The 25,798-nt window shown below is 45.7% G+C and overlaps 4 protein-coding genes across 8 annotated transcripts in view; 2 read left to right on the top strand and 2 right to left on the bottom strand.

Moving 5' to 3' along the window:
• The window catches only part of tjp1a (tight junction protein 1a), an 86,199-nt gene extending 84,353 nt beyond the window's left edge, over positions 1 to 1,846 (bottom strand). For 4 of the 5 annotated variants that reach the window (XM_055662830.1, XM_055662834.1, XM_055662827.1 and 1 more), the window contains exon 1: positions 1,747 to 1,846. The gene's annotated coding sequence lies outside the window, so the exon portion shown is untranslated. The remainder of the gene's footprint in view (positions 1 to 1,746) is intronic. The other variant, XM_055662831.1, reaches the window with a different exon arrangement.
• On the top strand, positions 1,791 to 11,684 carry LOC129713636 (threonine--tRNA ligase 1, cytoplasmic-like). The gene is made up of 12 exons (XM_055662836.1): positions 1,791 to 2,211; positions 3,278 to 3,412; positions 4,506 to 4,604; positions 5,649 to 5,815; positions 7,163 to 7,325; positions 7,658 to 7,795; positions 8,174 to 8,251; positions 8,337 to 8,437; positions 8,598 to 8,702; positions 10,536 to 10,605; positions 10,681 to 10,792; positions 11,319 to 11,684. Exons 1-12 carry the CDS (start codon positions 1,972 to 1,974, stop codon positions 11,501 to 11,503), a joined length of 1,593 nt encoding a protein of 530 aa, XP_055518811.1. The 5' UTR covers positions 1,791 to 1,971; the 3' UTR covers positions 11,504 to 11,684.
• Positions 11,685 to 12,763: 1,079 nt separating this feature from the next.
• tm2d3 (TM2 domain containing 3) lies at positions 12,764 to 18,816 on the top strand. The gene is made up of 6 exons (XM_055662837.1): positions 12,764 to 12,912; positions 13,074 to 13,175; positions 13,262 to 13,419; positions 14,622 to 14,796; positions 16,116 to 16,191; positions 17,544 to 18,816. Exons 1-6 carry the CDS (start codon positions 12,837 to 12,839, stop codon positions 17,707 to 17,709), a joined length of 753 nt encoding a protein of 250 aa, XP_055518812.1. The 5' UTR covers positions 12,764 to 12,836; the 3' UTR covers positions 17,710 to 18,816.
• A 1,347-nt stretch (positions 18,817 to 20,163) lies between these two features.
• larp6a (La ribonucleoprotein 6, translational regulator a) lies at positions 20,164 to 24,832 on the bottom strand. Its single transcript, XM_055662835.1, has 3 exons — positions 24,456 to 24,832; positions 24,166 to 24,352; positions 20,164 to 21,679 (listed from the first exon to the last, which is right to left on the bottom strand). Exons 1-3 carry the CDS (start codon positions 24,830 to 24,832, stop codon positions 20,591 to 20,593), a joined length of 1,653 nt encoding a protein of 550 aa, XP_055518810.1. The 3' UTR covers positions 20,164 to 20,590.
• Positions 24,833 to 25,798: the final 966 nt, after the last annotated feature.

The following is a 25,798-nucleotide window of genomic DNA, read 5'->3' on the forward strand; positions in this document are numbered from 1 at the left end:
TAACTCCCTGGTCAATTCATCCTACCCAAACCACCTCCTCCTCGGGTACTTTCCCCTGCAACCACAGGAAATGCTACACTTGTCGCTTTACCTCCCCCCTCGACTCCATCCAAGGACCCAATCAGTCTTTCCAGGTGAGGCAGAGGTTCACCTGCGCCAACCTCATCTACTTAATCCGCTGTTCCAGGTGCCAACTTCTCTACATTAGCGAGACCAAGCGCAGGTTCGGCGATCGCTTCGCCCAACACCTCCACTCAATTCGTATTAATCAACCTGATCTTCCAGTTGCTCAGCATTTCAACTCCCCCTCCCATTACCAATCTGACCTTTCTGTCCTGGGCCTCCTCCATTGCTAGAGTGAGGCCCAGCGCAAATTGGAGGAACAACACCTCAAATTTTACTTTGGTAGTTTACACCCTAGTGGTATAAGCATTGACTTCTCTAATTTTAGATAGCCCTAGCTTGCTCCCTCCTTCCCCTCCCCCTTGCCAGCTTTGCCACAAAGCCTACTGTCTCTTGCCTCTTCCTTTTTTTTTCCCCCCCCCCCCCCCCCCGACATCAGTCTGAAAAAGGGTCTCGACCTGAAACGTCGCCTATTCCTTCTCTCCATAGATGCTGCCTCACCCGCTGAGTTTCTCCAGCATTTTGTGTCTACATTGATTTTTCCAGCATCTGCAGTATTTCTTAAACATGAACAAATGGACCACATGTTTCTCTCATTGAAATGTTTCTGGGCCAACAAGTGTGTGCAGCATGACAGGATTAACTTCCGCAATGAGCTTTCTCTGTGCTCACTGGTCAAGAGGATTACAGCAAGTTAGGGATTTGCAACGTCATCTACCATTAAGCTGTTGACTGATTGTCATACTCAAACCACCAATTATTCTGTGCAACCTGATCACTCTGATCTGCATCTACTTGGCATAGAGTTATAAAGTCATAGTCATACATCATGGAAACAAACCCGTCATCTAATGCCCACACCAACCAATATGCCATATCTACACCTCATACTTAACTGTATTAAACTCATTCACCATCCCTTGCCCACCTGCTCAACCAATCAAGATTCTGCTGCAATTTTTGACAACCGTCTTCGCTATCCACAATACCACCCACTTTACTGCCATATGCAAACTTACAAATCATGCCTATATGTTCTCATCCAAAACATTGATGTAGATGACAAACAACAATGGGCCAGCATTGAGCCCCGAGGCACACCATTAATTACAGGCCTCCATCTGAAAAACAACCTTCCACCATCACTGTAATATTGATATATAGTGACTTTGAATGACAGGATAGGTTTGACTCACACTCCTATATTCTTGTGTTCCAATGTATCAATACCACAGAAGCTGACTTCACTGGGGTTCTTGGTCCTCCAAAATATTCCAAATGGAATTTAAACTGGAGGTACCAGTCCCATAGACATCGATTCTCATCAGTGTAAGATCTACAGACGCTGATTCTCACTGAGGTAGGGTTTCACAAATACATTAATTTGGCACAGTTCCAAGGGCACTGATTTTCACTGGCGTTTATCTTCTGCTTGTGAAAGAGAGGAGAGGATGTTTCGGGTCGAGAACCTTCTTCAGACAGGGGGCCGAATGTAGACAGGCCCTTCAGGGAAAGCAGTAAGGCCAGCGGAAATCTGGAGCTCTTCCACACCCTATTTAGATGATAGAAGTGTGGCTTCAAATGAGTGCTTCATAACTGGGAGATATTCGACTAAACACCCACCGTAAACTTGCTGTTCCTCAGGAGACGTCGAATGGGCTTCATCGTCTCATACAGTTCCTATGGCAACGGGATCTCTCGCCGGCGGTCGTTCAGTGCGCCTGCGTGGGTGCCGGCGGTCCGTCAGTGCGTCTGCATGGGTGCCGGCGGTCCGTCAGTGCGTCTGCGTGGGTGCCGGCGGTCCGTCAGTGCGCCTGCGTGGGTGCCGGTGGCCGTGGGGTGGGCGGGATGATGGCGGCGGCGGCGATAGCGCAGCTCTTGGCCGACCAGGAGGTTGAGGTCCGTCGGCTCAGTCAAGTGATTGAGCGGCTGCAAAGTGAAGACGAGGAGTTGCTAGTCGGCTCGGACTTGCAGAGCCTCAGAGAGGAGAACGAGAAGTTGAAGTACCGGCGACTGCACCTGCAGCGGAGCTTGCGGGCGGAGATGGCGAGGGGCCCGGCCCCACACAGCGCCGGTCCTGGGCCCCAGGTAGGGCGGTAATTATCTGGGACAGGTTGGTGTGAGGGACGCCAGCTCTACTGGGCACCGTTGCCTGAACCTCACTGCCCATTGACCTCCCTAATTGACAAGTACTAGAGTGCTCGGTGTAAAATCGTAAGGCAACCCCTCTCCCCCCCATCCTTATTCCAAGTATTAATGTCTTAAACATTCTCTGACTGCTTCCAACACATTAACGTCTTTCCTTAAATGAGGAGACCAATACAGTACATTGTGTAATGACGTAAGTTATTGCATTATCCTAAAACCTCATCCAGTTTGCCACATCTGTCATCCTAATCCACTGATTTACTACCTAAAATGGTCAGGCGCTTGTACCATAACTGTGATATTAAAATGGATGAAAGATAAAACCGGTTGCCTCATTAGGAATCAACATTGTATTTAGGGAAATAACTGACGGGACAATAATGCTTAAGATGTGCTTTACACAAACATCTGGAGCTACTTTAGTTGCGCGTTTCTACTATTTATACAATAATAGTCCTTTACCAAGTTATAGTGCACAATCGTCAATAACAGACACCACCTATCCTTTAAGGTCTGTTATAACGAGGGTTGACTGTGTATATATATTTTTAGGATGATACCAGAATTATGCTTACACTCATCAAGCATGGTTAAACAGTCTGAGGGTTCCTTCCAAAGGGGTGACAATGAATATTCAGTTTTCATTGGTTGGTCGGCAATGGAGAGCATTAGCAGCTTTAATGTCCGGGGTGTTAATATCTCAGATGACCTGTTCCAGGCCCAGCATGTAAACATAATCATGAAGAAGGCATGTCAGCAACGCTACATTCTTAGAAATGCAAAGACATTTGGCATGACAACTAATATTTTCTATATGTTGATGAACTGCTGAAAGTATCTTGACTAATTGCATCGTGACCAAATTAAAGCTTTCAGAATTTTTAAGGAGAGAAAACTTATGCTGTCCACTCTTAGACCAGGGAGAATGTTTCAATGATTTTCATCTCAATCGTATAATATTGTTTTAAAAGTTGAAATGATTGTGTTTTTATATACAAATTTGAAGAACTCCACGATTTATTCGGAAGGCAAGTCCAACATGGAGACATTGGAAAGAATTTCTGGAACCGCTTTCCTTGACAGCAATATGCAGAAAGAGCAAGAAGAAACCAATAACTTCGATCACAGAAACATTGGACGGGTATGGGAACATTTCTGTGGTTAGAAACATAGAAAAATAGGTGCAGGAGTAGGCCATTCAGCCCTTTGAGCCAGCACCACCATTCAACATGATCATGGCTGATCATCTAAAAACAGTACCCCGTTCCTGCTTTTTCCCTTAGCCCTAAGAGCTAAATCTAACTCTCTTGAAAACATCCAGTGAATTGGCATCCCTTGCCTTCTTTGGCAGAGAATTCCACAGATTCACAACTCTCTGGGTGAAAAAGTTTTTCCTCATCTCAGTCCTAAATGGCCTACCCCTTATTCTTAAACTATAACTTCTGGTTCTGGACTCCCCCAACATCGGGAACATTTTTCCTGCATCTAGCCTGTCAAATGTTATATATTTCTATGAGATGTCCTCTCATCCTTCTAAATTCCAGTTTGATGTTCAAGGTTAAAAATGATTTGCAAATCGTGAAAGAAAATCACTGCATGGGCAGAGCTTGGACAATGCAAAAGCCACTGAGGAGAAGAGAGTTCCATTTAATTTGATCCAGACACGTACTGGACATTGTGTTGTATGAGTCATTGAGCTACACAGTACAGAAACAGGCCCTGCTGAATGTAACCATGCTGACCAAGTTGCCTAACCGAACAAGTCCCACTTGCCTGTGCCTAGCCTATACCCCTCCATTTCTTTCATCGCCACACATTTATCCAAGTGTGTTAAATATCAGAATTGTAGCCACCTCTACTACTTCCAATTGTGGCTTGTTCCTTGTACCCACACTGTGAAAAAATGACCCCTTGGTTCCCTTTTAAATCTTCTCCTCTCACCTTAAGCCTCTATTTTTAAACTCCCCTACTTTGGGGAAATAGCTATTCACCTAATCTATGGCCACTTTTGTGAAACAGCTACCTATAGTCCCCTCTGCTTCCTGTGCCCCGTATTGGAGGGTTATCTCCGTTGGAACAGTGAAGGCTGTGGAAAGACTTAATCAAGGTGTGCAAATTGTGGTCGTGGGTGGAGTAAATAGGAAGGGCCTATTTCCTTTGGCAGTGGGATCAAAATAAGCAAGGTTTGTGATGTACATTGTTTCTCATTGATTTAACTTCTATTTGCTTACCAGGAACAGGAATTGTTTTTCTTCCATGAGCTCAGCCCGGGGAGCTGTTTCTTCCTCCCAAGAGGTGCTTTCATTTACAACACACTGATGTCATTCATACAGGTAGGAGAGCCATTCGCTGATTTATTCATCAAAATACTAGAGTGGTGGACATGAACAATGAGACACCTCATAATCTCTCAGTGATTGCTGTCTTGCTTCTGGATCAAGGTGGTCCCAGGTTCCACTATTTAGTTGCTAAGGTCACATCCCATTGACTGAGGGGAGGAGAGAAGTTGGGTGGATTACTGTTTCCATGTGTTCTCAACAGGTTTCTGTGGGAACAAGAAGGGGCTGTGATAGTGGAGTAGACTGCAGACTCTCATTTCCTGGGCCCAAGTAAGAACCAGCAATCTGCTTGGTTTTGCAACATCTGCTGGGGGTTTGGTGGAAAATGATGACCAATTCCTCTCAAGTATTGGTGCTGCGCTGGTGCGAGCTAGTATTTATGAGATGTGCCTCGACGATACTGTCACTGGCTTCAAAGGCTGTGGATTCAAGTTCCACTCCAGAAATCTGAGCACAAAGTCATGGCTGATAGTTCATTGCACCACCTAGCAAGTATGGTTTGATCATATGTATGTCCTTCAGATGTTACGCTGAATATTTGGTGGCATAAGGACTCGTGGTATTGTTTGAAGGACAAATTGAGGAGTTGCCCTTGAGGTTGCACCAATGTTCCTAGACCACTGCCACCAACAAGACCAGCTGGTCATTCAGTATCACTGCGTTTGGGTGCGCGCTTTTTGTAAACTGCCAGCCCCATTCCTTGTTTAAGCAGCAAATGTTACTATTAAGAAATAAAAGCAAAAACAATATGGAAACATTCAGCAGGGCCAGCAGGTCAGGTCGTTTCTGAAAAAAGATAAACGCAGTAAGCACCTCAGGTCATACACCCCTCGTATGAAAAAGAATCTTCGACTTGAAATGTTAGCTCTGCTTCCCTTTCTGCAGATGCTGCTTGGCCTGTTGAATGTCAGCATTTTCTGTTCTATCACCATTCTTCAGAAAGAGCTTCATCGGTTGTGAAGTACCTGGTGAAATCCTTTGTTTCTTGGAAGACAAGAGATGCAAGTCAGGTTTGACTGTTTGTCTGTCCTGTTGCAGTCGGAGAACAGAAAGCGTGGGTTCAATGAAGTGGTCTCTCCAAATATCTACAGCAGACGTCTGTGGGAGATGTCCGGCCATTGGCAGCACTGCAGCCACAACATGTTCAGCTTTGATGTGGAGAAGGAGATGTTTGCGCTGAAGCCCATGAACTGTCCTGGCCACTGGTACATATGAACCACAAAAACAGTTATTGAAAAATTGATTATTTTAAATGTCTAGGCTGATATTCAGGTGATTTATCGGGGTCAACTGGAGTGAGGATCTATTCTGTTGTGTGGGTGAGCTGGTGTTTGTTACCAATCTGCTTCACAGATAAACACAGCTCGGACCTTCATTCACCTGCAGGAATCCAGGGCCCTCCCTCAAAGCCCGGTGGATCTTTGCAACAATGCAGCAATGTGCAGGAAGCCCTAGAGTTGCTGAAAATGTAACCGCCCAATGAATCAAATGCAAAGTGTTGAGAATGGCAAATATGGTCAAAATGTGGAATAACGTTCAAATGGCAAAAATAGTTATTATTTATCTAAATGCTGAAGCATTTGTAACAAGGCAGTGAGTTAATGGCACGTTGAAGTGAATGGGTGTGATGTAATTATCCTCATAGAATCATGACTGCATGATGAGCAAGACTGGGATTCATACTCTCGATGCCCAAGTGATTTTGCACGTTTGAACAAGGTCTTCTCCCATTCTCATAAACTGTGGAGAATGCGGACCTAGTCTGTTCATTTAACAAACATGCCATGGCAGGAACCAGTTTGGTGAATGTTTGCTGTAGTCACTCAGTGATAAGGCAAGGAAACCAAACCTGTATATAATTTACATGTGCAGTCTCATCAGAGCTCTTCCAATTAACATCTCTCCTCCTGTGCTTGAATCTTCTCATAAACAAAGGCTAACATTCCATTTACCTTCCTAGTTGTTTGCTGCACATGTGTGCCTGCTCTCGGTGAAGTGTGCTGATGCAAAGGTCCCAGTCCCGTTTGGGGAACCAACCTTGGCTGTAGCGGTGACATTGCAGTTACTGTCGGCTTGGCGAAGAAACTCTGCCAAAGTCTCATCACTGTCCAGCAACATCCTTTGTCAGAGTTGTTCACTGTTATGGGATAGTTGCATTCACCTGGTCCCTTTGCTCAGGTGTGGGTCATGGTTGTGTGAAGGTGGAGGCAGAGGTTGGCTTAGGAGATCTATTTTTTTAGTTTGTGTATTTCTTCGGGTGAGGTTAGAAATGCTGACAAAGCCATTCACGATTGACCCTGAATTGAGTTGTTTGTGAAGTCCTTTCCACGGGCTATTGGCAGTGATCCGTATTGTGTCATGTCTGGACTCTCAGATTGGATAACAATGACATATTTCCTTTCAATGAGAACTTGAGCAAAGCAGATAGGGGTTTCCCACAATTAGGAGGGTCTTAGCTTTTTAATTTTAGATTTCTGTGGCATTAATTTATCTCATTCTGTTGCATGTTTAGTAAAGAATGTTGAAATAATCGTCTGCTGTAACTCTTTCAGTTTGATGTTTAGCCATCGCCCACGTTCCTGGCGAGAGTTGCCTCTTCGGTTCGCTGACTTTGGCGTTCTTCACCGCAGAGAGCCTTCAGAGTTGTTAAACGGGCTGACCAGAGTGAGGCGATTTGAACAGGATGATGGCCATATCTTTTGCATGATGGAGCAGGTGGGTGATGAGGTGCTTCCTGGTCTCCCTGCTTAGCCTCTTCTCCATGGTAGCACCTTAAACATGAACAGAAATTGGACCAGTTATTTGCATTGGTTGTGATTTATATATTGAAGGTGTGACTCTACCTAGGTTACAGTCCCTGAAGGTGCTGACTCTGGGACACTGACATTGAACAGAGTTGATGTGCTCACTGTTGCTTTGGGACAGCTTCAGGGAAGCTGACGCTTGCAAAGCTATGGGCCTTTATTCTATGGAATCATGAGTAAGAGACATGTTTAATTGGTGGGTGTTGATACTCATATGTCTTGAAAGATTTGCTCTTCTTCCAGATTGAGGAGGAGATCATGGGCTGCCTCGACTTCTTGCGCTCGGTATATGGAGTCTTTGGTTTCACTTTCCAGCTGAAACTCTCCACGCGGCCAGAGATGTTTTTAGGAGACCCGAACACATGGAATCAAGCAGAAGAGGCAAGTAATAACTGGGCTAAGAGGCTACAGTGTTCAGGCTGATGTTCTTGGATGTTCCAGGAGACTTGCTGGAAAACAAGTGGTTCATAATCCATAATTTCAGGCATCCAATATTTGAAATTCTCCATTTAGGAGCTGTCAAATCTCATGATGTAAAGGAAAGTTCCAGAAAGAAAGAGCTTTCTTTAGTGGCTGACTACGCTGTGTCACCTGAGAGCGTTGATCACAGACAGGTTGCTGGAAAGGGTAGACATTGGTTTCCAGTGAATGGCATCTGGACCTGAATAAGCATGAGGGTTATTAATTCCAGTTTAAAGTTGTATAAACGAAGCAATCATCATCAGTTGGAGCTGAGCCTTGGTTTCTTTGCTGTTTTAGCATTTGAAGTGCAGTTTGGATGCGTTTGGTGAGGCCTGGAGACTGAGTGCAGGAGATGGAGCTTTCTACGGACCGAAGGTTAGTGATGGAAGCACTTGGGGTTTGAGAGACTGCTGTCAATCTTAATCTCCCAGACACTTTTATCTTCTCTAATTGACTGCAGATTGATGTTGACGTGAAGGATGCCCTGGGCATATACCATCAGTGCGCCACCATCCAGTTGGACTTCCAGCTTCCTATTCGGTTTAATTTGACCTACGTTAGGTGAGAGTGGTTTCAGGATGCTAGGCTTGTGTTACATAGTTAGCTTGGTTGTGCTATGACATCAGGGTACTGACGGCTCCCACTCACCACTAACACTAGAGATGGAATGGGAGGGTTGGTGTTGTGTGCGTATGTTGCTGATTCATCTTTCTGTTTGTAGCAAGGATGGAGCGGATGAGAACCGCCCAGTTATCATCCATCGTGCTGTGCTAGGATCGCTGGAACGCATGGTGGCTATCCTTGCTGAGGACTATGCTGGGAAATGGTAATGCTTCAAAGCCAAATAGCACAGGGCAAGTGAGTTTCCCCACTGAGTCTCGGGTCACCCTGGCACTGCGTTATTGGCTCTGTGGGGAATCCTGTCCAAGGTTATGTGCTTTATCAGTCCTGGAGAAGTTTCACAGTTGGATTGGGCTCTGTTACCTGTATCAGGATGGGCAAATCAGATGTGAGCACAGCAGGGTGTTGAATGAAAGAAGACAGTCGCTAAAAAGCGTTGATAAAGAACTTATCAATGGCAGAACAGATATCACAGGCTTTGTTAACTTGCTACAGCTGGGCCGTCGAGATTAAACCAAAAATTTATCCTCACACCGTCTGTCTCACATGCTTTCCCCGGGCGATATGTCTGTGATTATCCCACTGCCCCTAGATTGACCTTTGTCTTAATTGTTTTTCCATGTTCCGCCCCCCCCCTCCTGACTAAATTAGGGCTGGTTTGTTGTTGCCTCTACATGAGTGACCGCTTTTTTAATGGTCCCCTACCCTGGGAAAAGACTCACCTTATCTATGCCCCTCATGATTTTATTAACCTCTGAAACATCACGCTCAGCCTATCCGACTATTCCAACTATTAAATCTTCCAGACCATAACATCCTCATATCTCTTTTATATATTTTCCACTTGAATGACATCTTTCCTGTGGCAGGGCATGTAAAACTGTACATAGTACTCCAAATGTTGCTTACCAACGTCTTATGTAGCTGTAACTTGACGTCCCAACTTCTGTACTTCATACTCTCACCATAGAAGACAAAGATGCCGAATGCCTTCTTCACCACCCTGACTACCTTTGTTGCTACTTTCACTTTACCATGTACCTACATCCCTAGGCCTCTGCGTAGGAAGGAACTGCAGATGCTGGTTACACTGAAGATAGTCACAAAATGCTGGAGTAACGCAGCGGGACAGGTAACATCACTGGATAGAAGGAATGAGTGACATTTTGGGTCGAGACCTACAGAATGAAGGGTCTCAGATCTCAGTATGGAGAAAGGTCTGAACCTGAAACGTCATCCATTCTATCCAGAGATGTTGCCTGTCCCGTTGAGTTACTCCAGCATTTTGTGTCTGTCCCCAGGCTTCTGTGTTCTACAACACTCCCAGGTCCCTACCATTTATTGTGTAGATCATGTGTGGTTTCAACACCTTGCATTTATCTGAATTAAACTCGATCTTCTCACAGTTGATAAAGATCCCATCGTAATCTTAAATAACCACCTTCACTGTCCACTATACCACAAATTATCATGTCAATCTTCGTGGTTACCTCTTTAAAAAAAAAAAAAAAAAATCCCAATCAAATCATGAGACATGATTTCCCATGCACAAAGATAGGGGGAGTTCAGGGCTAGCATGTTCAGGTAGAGTGAAAGGCAAGGATGGCTGGAATAGGGAACCCATGGAAGACAAGAGATATTGAGGTTATGGTCAAGAAAAAGTAAGGAGGCATACATCAGCTTTAGGTGTCTGAAGACTGGTGTGTGTGAGTGCAAGGAAAAGCCTGAGCACTACAGATCGGTGAGCCTAACATCAGTGGTGGGTAAGGTGTTGGAAGAGTTTCTGAACAGCAGGATAGTGGCACACCTCTACTTATCTCATATTTGAAAGCCTTTCACTTGCCTGTAAACAACCTCCCCCAATTACCTACTGAAATTTCCTTTTCTAATACCATTAAAATCGTGTTTATCCACGTTTAGAACTGGTTGGACCAGTCCTATCTTTTTCTGTAACTGTTTTAAAATAGAATGGAAAAACTGTTAATTACTGAATGATTTGCTTTATATTTTTAAACAATTTCTACTTGTTTAAATCTAGGCCTTTCTGGCTGTCGCCGCAGCAGGTCCTGGTGGTCGCTGGACCAGGCTGTGAGGAGTACGGTAGGAGGGTGAGTACAAGCTGTAACTTCCTTGGGTGATGTGTGCCACCTGTGCCAACAGATACTGACTCTCGTTTCTTGTAGGTTTGTCAGGAACTGACTGGGGCTGGTTTCATGGCAGATGTGGACCTGGACACTGGCTCAGTGCCTTATAAGAAGAAGAATTCTCAGCTCGCTCAGTACAACTTTATCCTCGGTAGGCAAAACCACTCTGCTCTGAGATCTCGTTTTGATAGCCTGCCCTCCCCACGGCCCTATTGCCCTTATTCAGGCAGGTGCAGCTATTGGGGCAGACCTGGGTACTGCCTCAAGAAGATGTGGAATGATCACTCCTCGTTTTCCCAGCTAAGACTGACATCATGATGCATTTTTTCTGGTTTGACCAGACAGTTGAATTTCTACCTTGATTGTGATAAATGAATGTTAATCAATTTGGTGCTACCATGGAACTTTCAGGTGTATAGTGTGGGCTTCCCTACTTTGGAGATGTGCTTGCAGGGTGGTGAGGTGGAAGGCAAGTGCCCTCAGTCTAGAGATAGCAGAGCAGAGGGACAGAGGCATCGTGCCAGCCACATGGACCCACACAGAAGATGGTGTGTGGGCATTGATGACCCTGTGTGTCTTTTATGTTTACACTGCGCAAGTTTGCTGAAGTTTTTGTTCCATGTTGGTGAGTTGTACTAAAGATGGGTCAATTTTTATGGCAATTCTTTTGCTTGCAGCGGTCGGAGAGAAGGAGAAGGTGAATCACACAGTGAATGTCCGTATGAGAGATAACAAAGAGCATGTCGAGCAGTCGCTGGCAACAACGCTGGAGCAGTTGAGGTGGCTGCAGCAGCAACGAGCTCCGAGGGCCCAGGAGGATTTCCAGCTTTCAGTCTGTGGTCAGGCGGATCCAAAACCGTGATGTACTGAGAATTATAGCACCATGGAAGCATTCAGAATCATTAAAATAAATTACTCATTAATTGGAATTGCAACCTTGATGTTCTGGGCTGGAATGTAATCGAGGAATTGATGTGAAATTCAATGAGGAAGTAACACTACAATAAAAATAAACCAAAATTAGATTGTTGATTTATTCAAAATATTGTTGATTCTGTGCATTTTTCTGGCAGTTGACTATTCGTGCGAATTTGTTCTGCTAATATTCAGTAGAATTACAGCAGCAATTCAGTGCAAGGACAGGTCCTTCAACACACCATGTCCGTGTCTACCATGATGCCAATCTAACTAATTGCATATGCTTGGACATGGCCCATATTCTTATTCCTTGTCTGTTTATATGCCTGTCTAAATGCCTCTTAGACATATATGCTTCTACCACCCCCATAGACAGTGCGTTTCAGGTTACAATACAATACGGTTTTATTCGTCACATTGCACATAAAGTGCAAGTGAAATGAATTCTTACTACTCTCTGTTTAAAAAGAAACTGACCTTGCAAATCTCCTTTAAACTTTCCCCACCACATCTTCAATCTATGTCCTTAAGTATTTGACAGTTCTGCCCTGGGGAAAAGTCTTTGTGTACCCTGTCTATGCATTTCATAATTGTATATGCTTTTGTCCGGTCTCTCATCAATTACTGACACTCCTTATAAAAGTCCAAACTCTTTATAACTTTCCTTCCAATCCATGCAACATCCTGTTGAACATCTTCTCCACCCTTTAAAAATGTTATACTTTGTTCCTTTCAGTCCAGAAGTGCACATAATACTCCAAATATGGCCTAACCACGGCAGCGTGTGTGATGGGGAACGGGCATCTGTAGGTCTCAGTGGGCAGTGTGTGGAGGGGATAGACACAAAATGCTGGAGTAATTCAGCAGGACAGGCAGCATCTCTGGAGAAAAGGAATAGGTGATGTTTCGGGTTGAGCCCCTTCTTCAGTCTCTGCCTGAAACATCACCCATTCATCTCCAGAGTTGCCGCCTGTCCCAATTTGGGTCTATCTTTGGCTTAAACCAGCATCTGCAGTTCCTTCCTACACAGTGTGTGGAGGTGTGGGCAGGTTGGGCCGAAGGGCCTTATTCCACACTATGTGTGCCTCTATATATCTCTCTCTCTGTTGTGTGATGAACCACTTGTGCTTGTGCTTTCGCTCAGCATTGCAGCATCTGCAGCCTTGATTTCCACTCGCCGCTGATTGGTGGCTTTCCGCGCGGGCTGTGATTGGCCCACTCTCTCTGCGGTGTGATTGGCCGGTGTGGGTTGCCCCTCATTGGGCGGGGCAGATGCAATGGCGGCGAGGAAGCTTCTGGAGCGCCTGCTGCTGCTGGTGATGGCGGCGGCGGCGGCACTGGGAGCGGGCAGCGGTGAGTGCGGGGCCGGGCCGGGCCGGGGCTGCTCCTGCTCCTGCTCCTGATGGGAGCGGGAGGTGAGTGCGCGCCGGGGATCCGGGCCCTGCCCGCTGTGGAGAACCTGGGCCCGGTCGGGGCGATGCGTTGGGCCTAACCCCTTTGCTTCTTGTCCACAGAGTCTCCGAGCACCGGCGCCCCCGATGGCCTGCTCCAGTCCCGGGGCACCAGCATGCCCGCCGCCGGCGGCCTGGACAGCACCCGCGCCCAGCCCGAAGTCGGTAAGTAAGCGCGGTGTGTGTGGAGCTCCACGTTCGCCGTGCCGCCGGTCTCCCTGCAATCACCATCTCTCTCTCTCCCTCCCCAGCGCCAACCACGATGCCACCCTACCTGGCGAGATGCCCGAGCGCCGGGCCGTGCAACAGGCTGCCGCCCGACTGTGTCGACTGCTCGCTGCATTCTAATTGTGTCTACGGAAAGGAGGTTTCGTTCAACTGCTCAGTCAAGCCAGGCGTACAATGCACGGTAAACAACCGATGTAACAATAGAGGAATCTGGTAGATAGATAAAGGAACGGGCCCTTCTGCCCACTATGGCTGTGTCAACCCCACTTGCCAGCAGATTGTGTGCATGTCCAACCAGACTTGGGGGCTTTCATGGCCTGCTGTTTATGTTCTTGTCTAGGTCAAGTAGTGCCAGAATTAACCTAAAATGTTGACTTATTCCATACACAATAACTTATGTTTTGTGGCATTTTGTTTTTTTAATTATATTCAGGAACACAAAATTCTTAACAGCGAACTCGATCTGTTCATCTTCTCGAGGTTCCCATGTGCAAATGGTTATTGGTTTTGTATTTTTCCGCTCTATTCTGCGTTTGTGTTTGCCTGTATGGGAAGCCAGCCTCCAGGTGTCTTGCCAGTATTCTTTCCTCAGCTACAAGTCAGTGCTACATGACTGCAGCTGTTGAATCTTTCATTATTTTGGGAGATAGTGACAGTCTGTCAGGTCCCTTTGAGGATCTGTCAGAACCGAACTAGTTCTATCTGGTCGAGTGACTAATATTGTGGCTGGGTAACCCGCTGGTGTCCCAATGGCTTTCCACCATCTACAAGTCAGGATGTGATTACTTGCCAAGGCTATCTTGGCAGCAGCCTTCAAATCTGCAAGAAGAATAAGGGCAGCAAATGCACAGGATTGCGACTACCCACAAGTATCCTTCAGTTGCGCACCATCCTGCCAACTCCACTGCTATTACTGTGTCTAAATCCTTGAACCCCCACCCCCACTGCAGCTGTTCAAGTTAGTCTTAAAGGTAATTAATGTTGGACAGTAAATACAGACTTTGCCAGAAAAATGCCCAGATCTGAAAACATAAATTTAAAAAAAAATGGTTCTCAGCCTTTAGCTTCTAATGTAGCACACTCATCCTTGGTAGAACATGGTTCAGGCATCTGGCAATGCTGCCACTCTGCACCCACCCCCAGCTTTGTAGTTGAGACACTTGAATATTGAAACCATTCACAACATTGGAGGGAAAAAAGATAAGGATTGCAATGGTTTATCAGAGGTGATAACTGGAGCCCTACGAGGAGCATGGGAGAAAAACATAGCTAACGTGTAGATTAGCTGACTTTGCATGTAAAGTAATGGATTCTGACACATCAGTGACTTTGTTATCAATTATTTATTATTGTTCACGTGTTTTTATTCTGTTTGCTACTCAGGATGAGAATAAGATAGATCAAAAAACATTTTGGATATCAATGGTCTGTCAGTTCTGTTGGCAGTTACCCCCCACTCTGTACCAGTGCAAGGAAAGTACGAAATGCAAGACGGTGCGTTGCCCACGTGAATACTTTATCTCCAACTGCACAACTCTGGAACATGTGCATTGTCTTGGTAGGTAGTCTTCGAAGGGGCAAACATTGGTGCTGTGTGATTTGTGCAAGTGCAATTACTTTATTCAAAATATGGATAGTTCTGCTATAATTCAATAGTTGCTTTTCTAAGAAACTGTTCATTATAGAAAATCCCTAACCCTGACCGAATATGTGGTATTCGCAAAGTCATTAATGATTTATCCTGTTAGCTATATGGCAATACGTGAACCAATGTTTAATGGATTTGGTGAAGTCCAAGTAGTTTAATCATTTAAATGTAATGGACCGGTGTAAGAAATAACAATGTTGATTCTTATTTGGTAAGCTATAATACAAAGGATTAATATGATGCTGTAATAACAAATCAAAAGTCGGGTTAAGTTGAATAGTTCTAAGTAGTGCATCCAGGAAGAGTACATTGGGCTTTGAGGGAAGGCAGTGTTGATGTACTAGAGCTGATAACTGAATTCAAGCCTGGAGTTTCTTCCCAGAGGCCATTAGGAGTCAGAAGGCGTTTCTTCCCAGAGGCCATTAGGACTGTAAACTCCTATCTCACCAGGGACTAACTTTACTGTACCACTCTACTGCTTTTTTTAGTATGCTAGTTAATAGTTAATGCTGTTTTTTTCCCTTTTTCCTTCTGCCCACAATATTTAATATGTAAAAGAATATGTGATTCTGTTCCATTCTGTTTGTAGTTTGTTTGTTTGTCTTTTTGCACAAAGCCCGTGAGCATTGCCACTTTTCATTTCACTGCACATCTTGTATGTGTATGTGACGAATAAACTTGACTTGATTGCCAGGGTCATGTTCCCTGGCATATGAAGGTTTAATGACGGGATCAAAGTTACAAGTGAGGGAATACTGCTGGGATAAACAGAATCAACTATTTTGATTTTGGAAAGGCTTAAAAATAGGGGATGCAGGTGAAGAATTGAGACCACAATGGTTTTCAGCAATAACTGTAAACACTGTTGTGAACTTGTGCACCTTTTTCTACAAACTGCGATTTATTGTGTCATTTGTTAAAACCTGATTGATTGCACAGGTCGTTGAGATGTGCCAACCCTTTTGCGTGGCTTTGTGCTCTGACAATTTGGTAAATATTGTCAATCAAAGCTGGGCTGCACTTGGCTGAGTGCTGCTGTGTTGTCATGCAGTATTCTTCGGACCTCCTGGCGTCTGTACCAGGTCTACGTCCATAACTTATTCGTTAGGTTGGCACCAAGACTACTTTCACTGTAGTGATTTCTTGACCACTCTAACACAGACAAATACACACATAGAACACATCAAATGTAAATGTCTTGATGTCTGAGATTTTGTTTTCTTTGTTAGGTAATCGCACATTTCAGAAGAAGATGTATTGCAATTGGACAGGGGGTTACAAATGGTCAACTGCTTTGGCTCTGAGGTGAGGAAATATTTTGATTCTTGAGTGAGGATGTTTTGTTTTTAAACCTTTCTGTATGCTAGTTAATAGCCCCCTGGGAAGTAAGGTCGTTAAGAAGGATTTTCTTGCATGAAATGCATCCCTCAAGGCATTTATTCTTATAAATATATAATTCCTCTGCCTCCACTCAGTCCCCACCGATCATCACCCCTTACCTTGGTAGTTATGGCCACAATGACTGGTGTTGAATGTAGAAAACTTTCTAATTGGCCCTTTGATTGTTATTTCTGGAGCACTGATTGCATGTAATGTCAGTGCTAAAGCCAGCATTTATTGCATTACATTAATTGCTGCATGAATTTAATTACTTGCCAGACTATTTCAGAGGACAAAGATGCACGCTGGAAAACAATGGTCAGTTAGAGATAATGTCTTGAGTCAATTACTTTAGACCAGAATTGTAGCCTCATTGGCTTGGAGTGCATGGATTAGGTGAGGGTGGTAGCTTTGGTTCCCTGATAAACATTGCCATGGCATTTTGCCTAAATCTGACAATTCTATAATCACAAATGGCAGCATTTGATTTCAGTGATGTATCTGATTGTAATACTCTTAATATGTGAGCAGCAAGGGTTTGGAGTATTTAAATCTTTTGGAGTGTGGTGCAGTACTTACAAAAGGTTTCAGCTGAGCAAATGAGGGACAGTGATAATATCAATTCAAAATTATTTGGATACAGTTCTATGGTCAGCAGCTCTATTTAAATCTAATCAAAGGCCTAATTAGTTTCAATTGACCTGATTTTTTTTGGGGGGGGGGGGGGGGGGGGGGGGGGGGGGCTGAGACAGCTAATCTCTGGTGAGGGAACACATTTTGACGTGTTCATTTTGCATTGAGCAAAGCAAAATTGTTTCATTGAAGCTGTGTGGTCTTTTTGGCTGGCAGTATTTGCATTCCCAGTAACAAACCGTTCTCAATCTTTGCAGTAAGTCCTGGGTTGTGTCATATGGTTGTTTTTTCCTCCCACTTAAGCAGAGAACCTACATGAATGTAGGCATTCTGTGGCTCTCTCGACTCATTCCAAATAGTGATTCATTATGTAGAACATTTGAAAATGTTCATCTGTGCAGCAAACGGTGTCATATAATATATGTTGACAGAGGGGAGTGGATGGGAGGGGGAGACACTGGAACGTGGTCAGCAGCTGGGCTTGCGTTAATCGGTATACTTTCTTTTACCAGGACTTGGGCTGGACTAGTATCTAAGAGCAGGTGTTGAACCCACACTTCTAACGAGTTTGCTATCACGTAGACATATGCATGAGAATGAGCATACTTCCTCTTTGCTTAACTGAAATTTTGATTTAATTTCAGCATCACTTTGGGAGGGTTTGGAGCTGACCGATTCTATTTGGGCCAATGGAAGGAGGGTCTTGGTAAACTCTTTAGCTTTGGCGGCCTTGGAATATGGACCTTGATAGACGTGCTGCTAATTGGGATTGGCTATGTTGGGCCTGCTGACGGCTCGTTGTACATCTGAGCTGCACAAGGACCTGTCCTGTGATACCACTTGGAGTTACGGAGCACAAGTTCAAATATTTTGGAGAATGCTCCATCTGTACAGAAATCACTTTCTTTGCCACTGTCAAGCTGAGGGCTTGTGCCAGGTTGGGTTGTCTTGCACCATTGCTTCCTGGTCAACCTTGGTGATGGTGATTATTGAGACTATCAATGAAGGCATCCTTGGGACCTTACAGTGACTTTTTTTAAATTCTCTGTGATTCTTCTTTTAATGGAGTTATTTCACATGCAACATTTGGACATATTTGCTGATAGATCAGAGACCTATGCCTGCAATTCTGACCATTTTGATAGGATGAGTTGTGGATGGCATGAGAGATGAAAAAGAGTTTTAAGATATTAACATCAAGCAAGTTTGAACATTGCCTTCTCAATGGGGAACAAAGGAAGATGGGAAACATAAGCAAATAGTTTTGGACTGCTGACTACAGACAAGTGCATAAGTAAGGCCATGAATCACCCGTTTGTGGAGTTTCTTGGCAATGTAACTTTACTGGTATTTCCAGTAACATGCTGAAAGCACAACTTCTGATTGTACTCCATGGTAAAAGTAAAGGCAGTTTGTATCAAGGGTTGGAATTAATCATTGCCTTCCATTGCACAAAAGGCGACCTGCCAGTTTCATGTGCTGGTGACACTCTGCTCAGTCCAGTCTGGGCCAGCTGTTTAGTTCTGGTGTGGTCCCATGGAGGTTTATTAGAAGACTCCAGTCGCCTAATGTTGGTCAGCTCCTAAGTTGCATTACTTACCATCAGGGATCTGAGCAATCCTGGGTGTGGAATGCAGTTTGAGGAGTGCAGGGAAGGGGAAACTGGAAGCTCACAGCTGTATCACTCCACACTTATCATGTTAGTCTATTGAGCTCAAATGGCATTTAATGTTACAGCTGGGCTGTTAAGGTGTGTGAGGAAAGGCTCTATAATGCACTATTAGGTGCCCACTGAAGATATCTGGCAGTGATTTCGGTCACCTTGAACATGTTTAACCAGCCTGTTGGATTCAGTGCTTTAGATATCTGTACTGTACATTGTTACAAAATTGTGAAAATAAACATCAATATCAATTATTTGAATCTTGTCTCATAACTTGTATGAAACTTTGTGGCATGTTGGTCACATCTCTTACTATTCTTTATTGTATATTCCTGAAATAAGTGCATTCAAATGTTTCCAATATAATCAAAACGTTGGTGGGAAAGCACAGCAATGATGGAGCCAGGCCAGGTTTCAGATTGAGCTTTGCATTCATCTGATTAAATGTAGACAATGTACTCAATGTTTACCTGCAGTAAGATAACAGCAGAAAACAGTGGTTGTTAGGGATGAAAATCATGGCATGGGGACAGCCAATATTACTAGATTCCATTGTTGCATCACACAACTTAAGTATCAGATCTAACCAAATAACAACAGAAGAGATTGCTCCATGTGCAACCTCTTGGTTCACACATCCCAATCCACCCAGGTAATTTCCCCCACAAACACATAAGATGCAAGACCTGTCCCTATACCCCCCTCATCTCCAGCAACCCTTCCAGGTTAGATAGAGGTTCACATGCAATTCCTCTAACATCACCTGCTGTTCACAATGTGGCTTCCTGTATATTGGCGAACATAAACCTGGCGACCAAATACTTGCACTGGGTTTGCAAAGGCCCGAATCTCCCAGCTGGTAACCATTTGAACTCTTCCTATTCCCACACTGACCTTTCTGCCCTGGGCCTCCATTGCCACAATGAGGTACACACAAACCAGAGGAACAGCATCTAATTCTGCTTTAGCAGCTTGCAACCCAACAGTATTTAAAAAAATATAAACCAGCATCTGCAGTTCCTTGTTTCAACAGCAGTAATTGCTTGGCTAAATGGGACACAGAGTGAGTTTCACTATATTGTACTAACTGTTGGGGGTATAATATCACTCTGACTAAGCTATTTAACCTGGCACCTGGTGTGGGACACGAGGGTGTCAGGAGACTATTTTGGAAAAAAACACAAGTAATGTTGCTAAAAATCATTTGCTGGTAGTGTAGTGCTAGATATGCAGGGTAGGAATGAACTATTTTATTTGCAAATCAATGAACAACCTGAGTGCAGGTGCTGCAGTATAATTCAAGCATTGAACGCAGATCAGTATTCTAGTGACAGACTTCTGATCAACAGGAACTAGCAGCTACCCAGCATTTGTATACAAAAGCAGCACCTTCTGGCACAGGGGTCAGGTTAGGGGGAGAAGGCAGGAGAATGGGGTCGGAGGGAGATAGATCAGCCATGAATGAATGGCAGTGGACTTGATGGGCCGAATGGCCTAATTCCACTCTAGAATTAGGACATTTGGGGAAGGAGATCGTGGGAATGTATGAATGTGGCAGAAACATTTTGGCAGGAAGGACAATTGTTCAAGTACAATCGACACAGGAGTAGAAGGATGTTTAATCTGCATTTATTCAAATCACAACAATATACACCATCTTTTCATTCAAGTATGAATACCAGCTCAGTGTCCCTTTCTGCACCGTTACTCAACCTAATAAGTCCAAGTCTCTCCCCACATCCCCCAATTACCAGCTGCACTTTCATAGCATTGTCAGGTTAACAAAAATATTAGCCTTGGGTTAGGTTACAGCCCACTTGTAAACAATAGTTTAAAATAAAAAGGTAGGATATTTCACCCAAAAACATGGAAATAAAAAAATGCAGTTTACTCCTGCACAGTTACATGAAATACCAACTCAACATAGGATACGTTTAAATCACATTACATATGGTTTAACTGAAATAATTTCAATTTACCAAGTACAAATCTGGCATTACTGAGGATAGCTAGGGTAGGTTACAAGACTCAGATTACAAGCGGCTTGCTCCTCTCTACAGATGTTTGGAATCCTTTAGTGCCGTCTGGTCCTCTGGGCATGCGTACTACTCCTGCAGGCAGCCCGCCTGCACTGTGCATCTTTCTAGAAAGCATGGGGCTGCCAACTGGAGTATTCTCATGTGATACCACCTGAGCTTGCTTGCGTCTCTGTACCCAGGGGCTGCCAGACGGTGTGTTGCTGCTGTCCGATGAATAGTCAGTCCACTTACTTCCAACCTCAGCATTTGCAGGAGCTCCAAGCTTAGCATCTGCAGTGAGCGGAGATTTGTGCACAGCCGTATCTTTCCGTTGCATCGATGGGCTGGAACGCGGACTGTTCCATGGACTAGCTCGGGGAGAAGTGTTAGGACTCAGGTGATTGTTTTTATAGGTGTTGGGGCTCAGTTGATTAATGGGTTTGGGTTTGCGGCCAAGCATAGGAGATGCAGGGTTGCTCTCTGGTTCAGAAGAGCTGCATGCTGAGGAATCTTCACATATATACTGCAACTCCTCCACTCGCTTATTGCTAGATTTGCTTTTCATCTCATTCTTGCCAACATCTTCAGCTTCTTTGTTCTTCTCTCTGACAACTTTCTTCTTTGGTGGTTTCATCTCTATTAGCACCACTTTCATTCCCCTTTCATCGTTTTTTCCAAGTGATTTATGTGCCTTAATTGCAGATTCAACATTTTCATACTCTACAATTACACAGTCCTTTGTTCCCAACTGTGAATAGCGATTGCCCAGTCTTTTCACATCTGCAGGGAGCTCCTTCCCTGGCTTTATAACACGAACCGAGATAACTGGACCAAACACACCAAATGCCTTCAGTACGTACTCCATTATCCTTTCTTGCAAGCCAGCATTGTCACATTCTAGATTATCATTTAAAACCTGGAGTTCTGGACACAGAAGCATATCATATACCAGCAGTATCTGACTTGGAAGATGCTCACTGGGGAAAACTGGAACGACTGTCTTCCGTCTCACTTTTTTCCCTTCATCATTTAGTTCCAAAAGGTCAGAGTACTTCAGAGCAAAGGCAGTTGTTTGCCAGTCACGAGTGAGGTGTTTTACCTAGAACAAAAGGTTCTGTTTTATCTATGCCTATTCAACAGGAATGAACACCTGGACAATTCACTTAATTATAGTAATGAAATATCAAAGCAGTTAAACCATTGCTGAGGGAATAGATAGCGATGCTTCGGCTGGGACCCTTCTTTAGATTGAAGCAGGGTTGAGAATGTTGATAAAGAGAGATGGGGGAGGGGGCAAGGCATTGTAAGTGATAGGTGGAAACAGACCTCCGCTCTGTTCACAATAACCAACCTGATCTCCCGGTGACTCAGCACTTCAACTCCCCTTCCCATTCCGAATCCAACCTTTCTGTTCTGGGCTTCCTCCATGGCCAGAGTGAGGCCCACCGTAATTTGGAGGAGCAGCACCTCATATTTTGCTTGGGCAATTTACACCCCAGCAGTATGAACATTGACTTCTCCAATTTCAGGTAGTCCCTGCGTTCTCCTTCCCTTCCCAGCTCTCCCCCAGCCCACTGTCTCCGCCCCTTCCTTTCTTCTTCCCACCCCCCACCCCCCCCCATCCTCATATCAGTCTGAAGGGTCTTGACCTGAAACGTCACCCATTTCCTTCGCTCCATAGATGCTACCTCGCCCGCTGAGTTTCTCCAGCATTTTTGTCTACGGTGGATACAGACGAGAGGTTTGATGGGCAGATGTGGAATAAATTACAAAGGCTGGAGGTGAAGGTCAGATAATAAGAAAGAAATGTAAAGCTGGGAGGAATGTGGGTGCACAGGGATGGGCGGAGACCTAATGCAAGGCCTCTTTCCATACTCTATCTGTTAACTAATGTAGGCTATCCCACTGAGCCCGTCCTGCATTATCAAGATCGAGGCTGATCACCTTCCTCAGCTTTACTTTACAATCCACATCCCTCAGTCCAGAAATCAATCATTGTCATTGCAAAGAATATAGCTTGAGGGAAGAGAATTCCACTGATTCACTAGCCTTTAAGGTGTACTTTTTTGAGAAACTGTGCTCCCGATCTCAGACTCCTAAGCCGTCTAATGTCAAGCCCACAACCCCTTTAACTATTTTGTTTAGATCTGCTCTCATTATTGTAAATTTGAGATTATAATCCACTCACCCTATTCTACGGCAAACATCCCACTTTTGGAATAGTCTAGTGAACCTTCACTAGACTTTCACTATGGCAACTATTTTCATTCTTAGGCGATACAAAAACTAGTAAATATGGAGTCACCAAGAATGTATAGAACTGAACTGATTTTTTCTGCATTCAAATTCTCCAAATACTGTACTACATTCCTTTTGAATGACTCGCTGTACCGGCTCGATGTTCAGTTACTTGTGCAAGAGCAAACTTCAGTCTCTTTGAACATCCACACTGCCCAGTTTCTTACAATTTAAAACTTTCTCCAGTCTGAGCATTAAAATGGCGACCGCACATTATATTCCATCTGCCATGTTCTTGCCCACGCACCCAGATTGTTTGTATCATCTTGACCCTCTATCTTCATTGCTCGATCTCACCTTGTTTAGTGTTGGATGTGAACGATTTGGATGCGTGTCAAACTAGGTGCCTATGTGGCTGTTGGGTGAAATGACTGGCGTTATTCTGTTTGAATACATGGTAGTGATAACATTAAATGGTTTGCTGGGCCATTGCAATGGAACACAATAGTTAGTCTATGGGGCTAGTTCAGGGCAAGGAGAGTTCATTTCCTTCATGAGGACATTCATGAACCAGATGGGATTTGATCTTTCCAAATTCTTCTTTAAATGCCAGTGGCATTATTCATTCATTGAATACATACTAGCAAAACAGTGTTTGGATTAACTCAGCAGATCGGGCAGCACCTGGTGAGGGAATGGACAGGTGACATTTCTGGACAGACCCTTCCTCAGACCGATGGAGATGGGGGAGAAAGCACGACAAGTAATAAGTGAATACACACGAGGGGGGTATTAGCAGATGGGTGGATTATTAGTTTTGAAATGCAAGTACTATACCACAATAATCAACTATAGTTGAAAGTAGATGATTGGGACTTCAACGTTCTTCATCTATGTAATAAATCCCCATCATCCGACTTTGAGCAACCCAGCAAGGAGATTAAGTCAGTGAGGGATCCATTCTACTAACTTATTGGTGTTAGTCTAAAGCTTCAAATTAGCCACCGCCACCATGCAAGCTACAACACAAGACACTCAAAGTGTTGGTTTACAACAAAAAGATAACGTACTGGAGTAACTCCGCAAGACAGACAACATCTCTGTCATCATGGATGGGTAACATTTCGAGTCGGGACTGTTTGGGGGGGGGGGGGGGGGGGGCTGGAAGAGAGGAGGGCAGGGCAAAGCGTGGCAATAATATTAAAGAAGGGTCTCGACCCGAAACGTCTCCCATTCCTTCTCTCCAGAGATGCTGCCTGTCCCGCTGAGTTACTCCAGCTTTTTGTGTCTACCTTCGGTTTAAACCAGCATCTGCAGTTCATTCTTACGCAATAATATTAATGTTACCTTTTTGAAAGAAGTCAGCAGTTTAACACTGACATAGCCCATCTTATTTCTTCTCACGTGCTTTAGTAGAAATGCATCGTTTTCCAGGTAGTCATCAGACAGATAATATTCAATCTGGGCAACAAGTTTCTGTACCAGCTCACTGTCCGGTGGCGCCCACTCCGCCGCCAGATCATCTTCAGTACCGCTGTAACAGACAGGGAGCGGATTAACGAAGCTCCGACCCCCGCCTCCCTCCCTCCATCTCCCCGGCCGCCTCCTCCCTCCCCATCTCCCCGCGGCCTCGGTACCTGTTTATCCCGGGCCCGGGAGCCGCCTCTTCATCCGTGCCGCTGCCCACGCTGCCGCCCTCCGGCCGCGCCACCGGCTCCTCCTCGGCCGCCGCCACTTGGATGCGGACAAGCGGCGCGGCCTCCCCGGCCGTCACTGTCGCCCCGGTGTCGCCGAGCGTTCCCCCCTCCATGGTCAGCGGCGAGCACGGGCCCCCGCCCCGAGGCCGAGCCTGGGCCGGAGGAGGAGCGCAGGGCGGGGCCGGGGGTAGGGGTAGGCCGGGCCTACGAGCCGGCGGGCGGAGCCTGTGGTCCCGGGCGGGCGCCAGGGATTCCCGGAGTGCCGGGGGCGCCAGGAAGGCGGCCCAACGCAGCAGCGCGTCCTGCAGGTTGTACATGGGAGGCGGCGGAACCTGGTTGCCACCATCGGCCGCTTATCAACAGCCCGCCTCCCAATCAACCCGGCCCGGCCCCAATCAACCCGGCCCGGCCCCCAGCCCAACCCCATCAAACCCAACCCTAGCCCTAGTAGCCCAACCCCCACCCCATTCACCCGGCCCGCCCCCCCAGCCCCAATCAACCCCCCAGCCCCAAAACCCGGCCCTGCCCCCAGCCAACCCCTAACCCAACCCTGGCCCATCCCTAGCCCTAGCCCAACCCCCAGCCCCAATCAACCCGGCCCGGCCCCCAGCCCAACCCCATCAACCCCAACCCTAGCCCTAGTCCAACCCCCTCCAGCCCAACCCCCAGCCCCATCAAACCCAACCCTGGCCCAGCCCTAGCCCACCCCCATTCAGCCCAACCCCCAGCCTCAATCAAACCCGGCCCAGCCTCATCCAGACCAACCCCCAGTCACATCAAACCCAACCCTGGCCCAGCCCCAATCAACCCGGCCCAGCCCCCACCCCCAGCCCCAATCAACCCGGCCCAGCCCCAATAGCCCTAGTCCAACCCCATTCAAACCCAACCCCCCCAGCCCCAGCCCAACCCCAACCCCAACCCTAGCCCCAATCAACCCGGCCCAGCCTCCCAGACCAAACCCCCAGTCACCAAACCCAACCCTGGCCCAGCCCTAGCCCAACCCCCATTCAGCCCAACCCCCAGCCCTAGTCCAATCAACCCGGCCCAGCCCCATCAACCCCCAGCCTCATCCAGTCCAACCCCTAGCCCCATTCAGCCCAAAGATCCTTCAGCCCAAAGATCCTTCAGCCCAACCCCATCAAACCCAACCCTGGCCCAGCCCAACGTCCAACCCCCAGCCCTAGCCCATCCCCGCCCCAGTCTCATTGGAGGGGAAGAGTGTCTAAATGCCTCTTAAATGTTATTCTTGTAGCTGATTCCAGCAGATCTCTGGCAGCACCAAA

The sequence above is a fragment of the Leucoraja erinacea genome, chromosome 36, assembly GCF_028641065.1.
Source record: "Leucoraja erinacea ecotype New England chromosome 36, Leri_hhj_1, whole genome shotgun sequence".
In the NCBI taxonomy this organism is placed as follows: Eukaryota; Metazoa; Chordata; class Chondrichthyes; order Rajiformes; family Rajidae; genus Leucoraja; species Leucoraja erinaceus.

Excerpts from the sequence above, each read along its gene's own strand:
- LOC129713636 (XM_055662836.1), top strand. The coding sequence starts at position 1,972 with ATGATGGCGGCGGCGGCGATAGCGCAGCTCTTGGCCGACCAGGAGGTT. Across the intron at positions 8,438-8,597 it reads TTTAATTTGACCTACGTTAG|CAAGGATGGAGCGGATGAGA; the intron begins GTGAGAGTGGTT and ends TTCTGTTTGTAG. Across the intron at positions 10,606-10,680 it reads GTGAGGAGTACGGTAGGAGG|GTTTGTCAGGAACTGACTGG; the intron begins GTGAGTACAAGC and ends CGTTTCTTGTAG.
- tm2d3 (XM_055662837.1), top strand. The coding sequence starts at position 12,837 with ATGGCGGCGAGGAAGCTTCTGGAGCGCCTGCTGCTGCTGGTGATGGCG. Across the intron at positions 13,420-14,621 it reads AGCCAGGCGTACAATGCACG|GATGAGAATAAGATAGATCA; the intron begins GTAAACAACCGA and ends TTTGCTACTCAG. Across the intron at positions 14,797-16,115 it reads GGAACATGTGCATTGTCTTG|GTAATCGCACATTTCAGAAG; the intron begins GTAGGTAGTCTT and ends TTTCTTTGTTAG.
- larp6a (XM_055662835.1), bottom strand. The coding sequence starts at position 24,832 with ATGTACAACCTGCAGGACGCGCTGCTGCGTTGGGCCGCCTTCCTGGCG. Across the intron at positions 24,353-24,455 it reads CCCGGGCCCGGGATAAACAG|CGGTACTGAAGATGATCTGG; the intron begins GTACCGAGGCCG and ends TGTCTGTTACAG. Across the intron at positions 21,680-24,165 it reads TGCTGACTTCTTTCAAAAAG|GTAAAACACCTCACTCGTGA; the intron begins GTAACATTAATA and ends CTTTTGTTCTAG.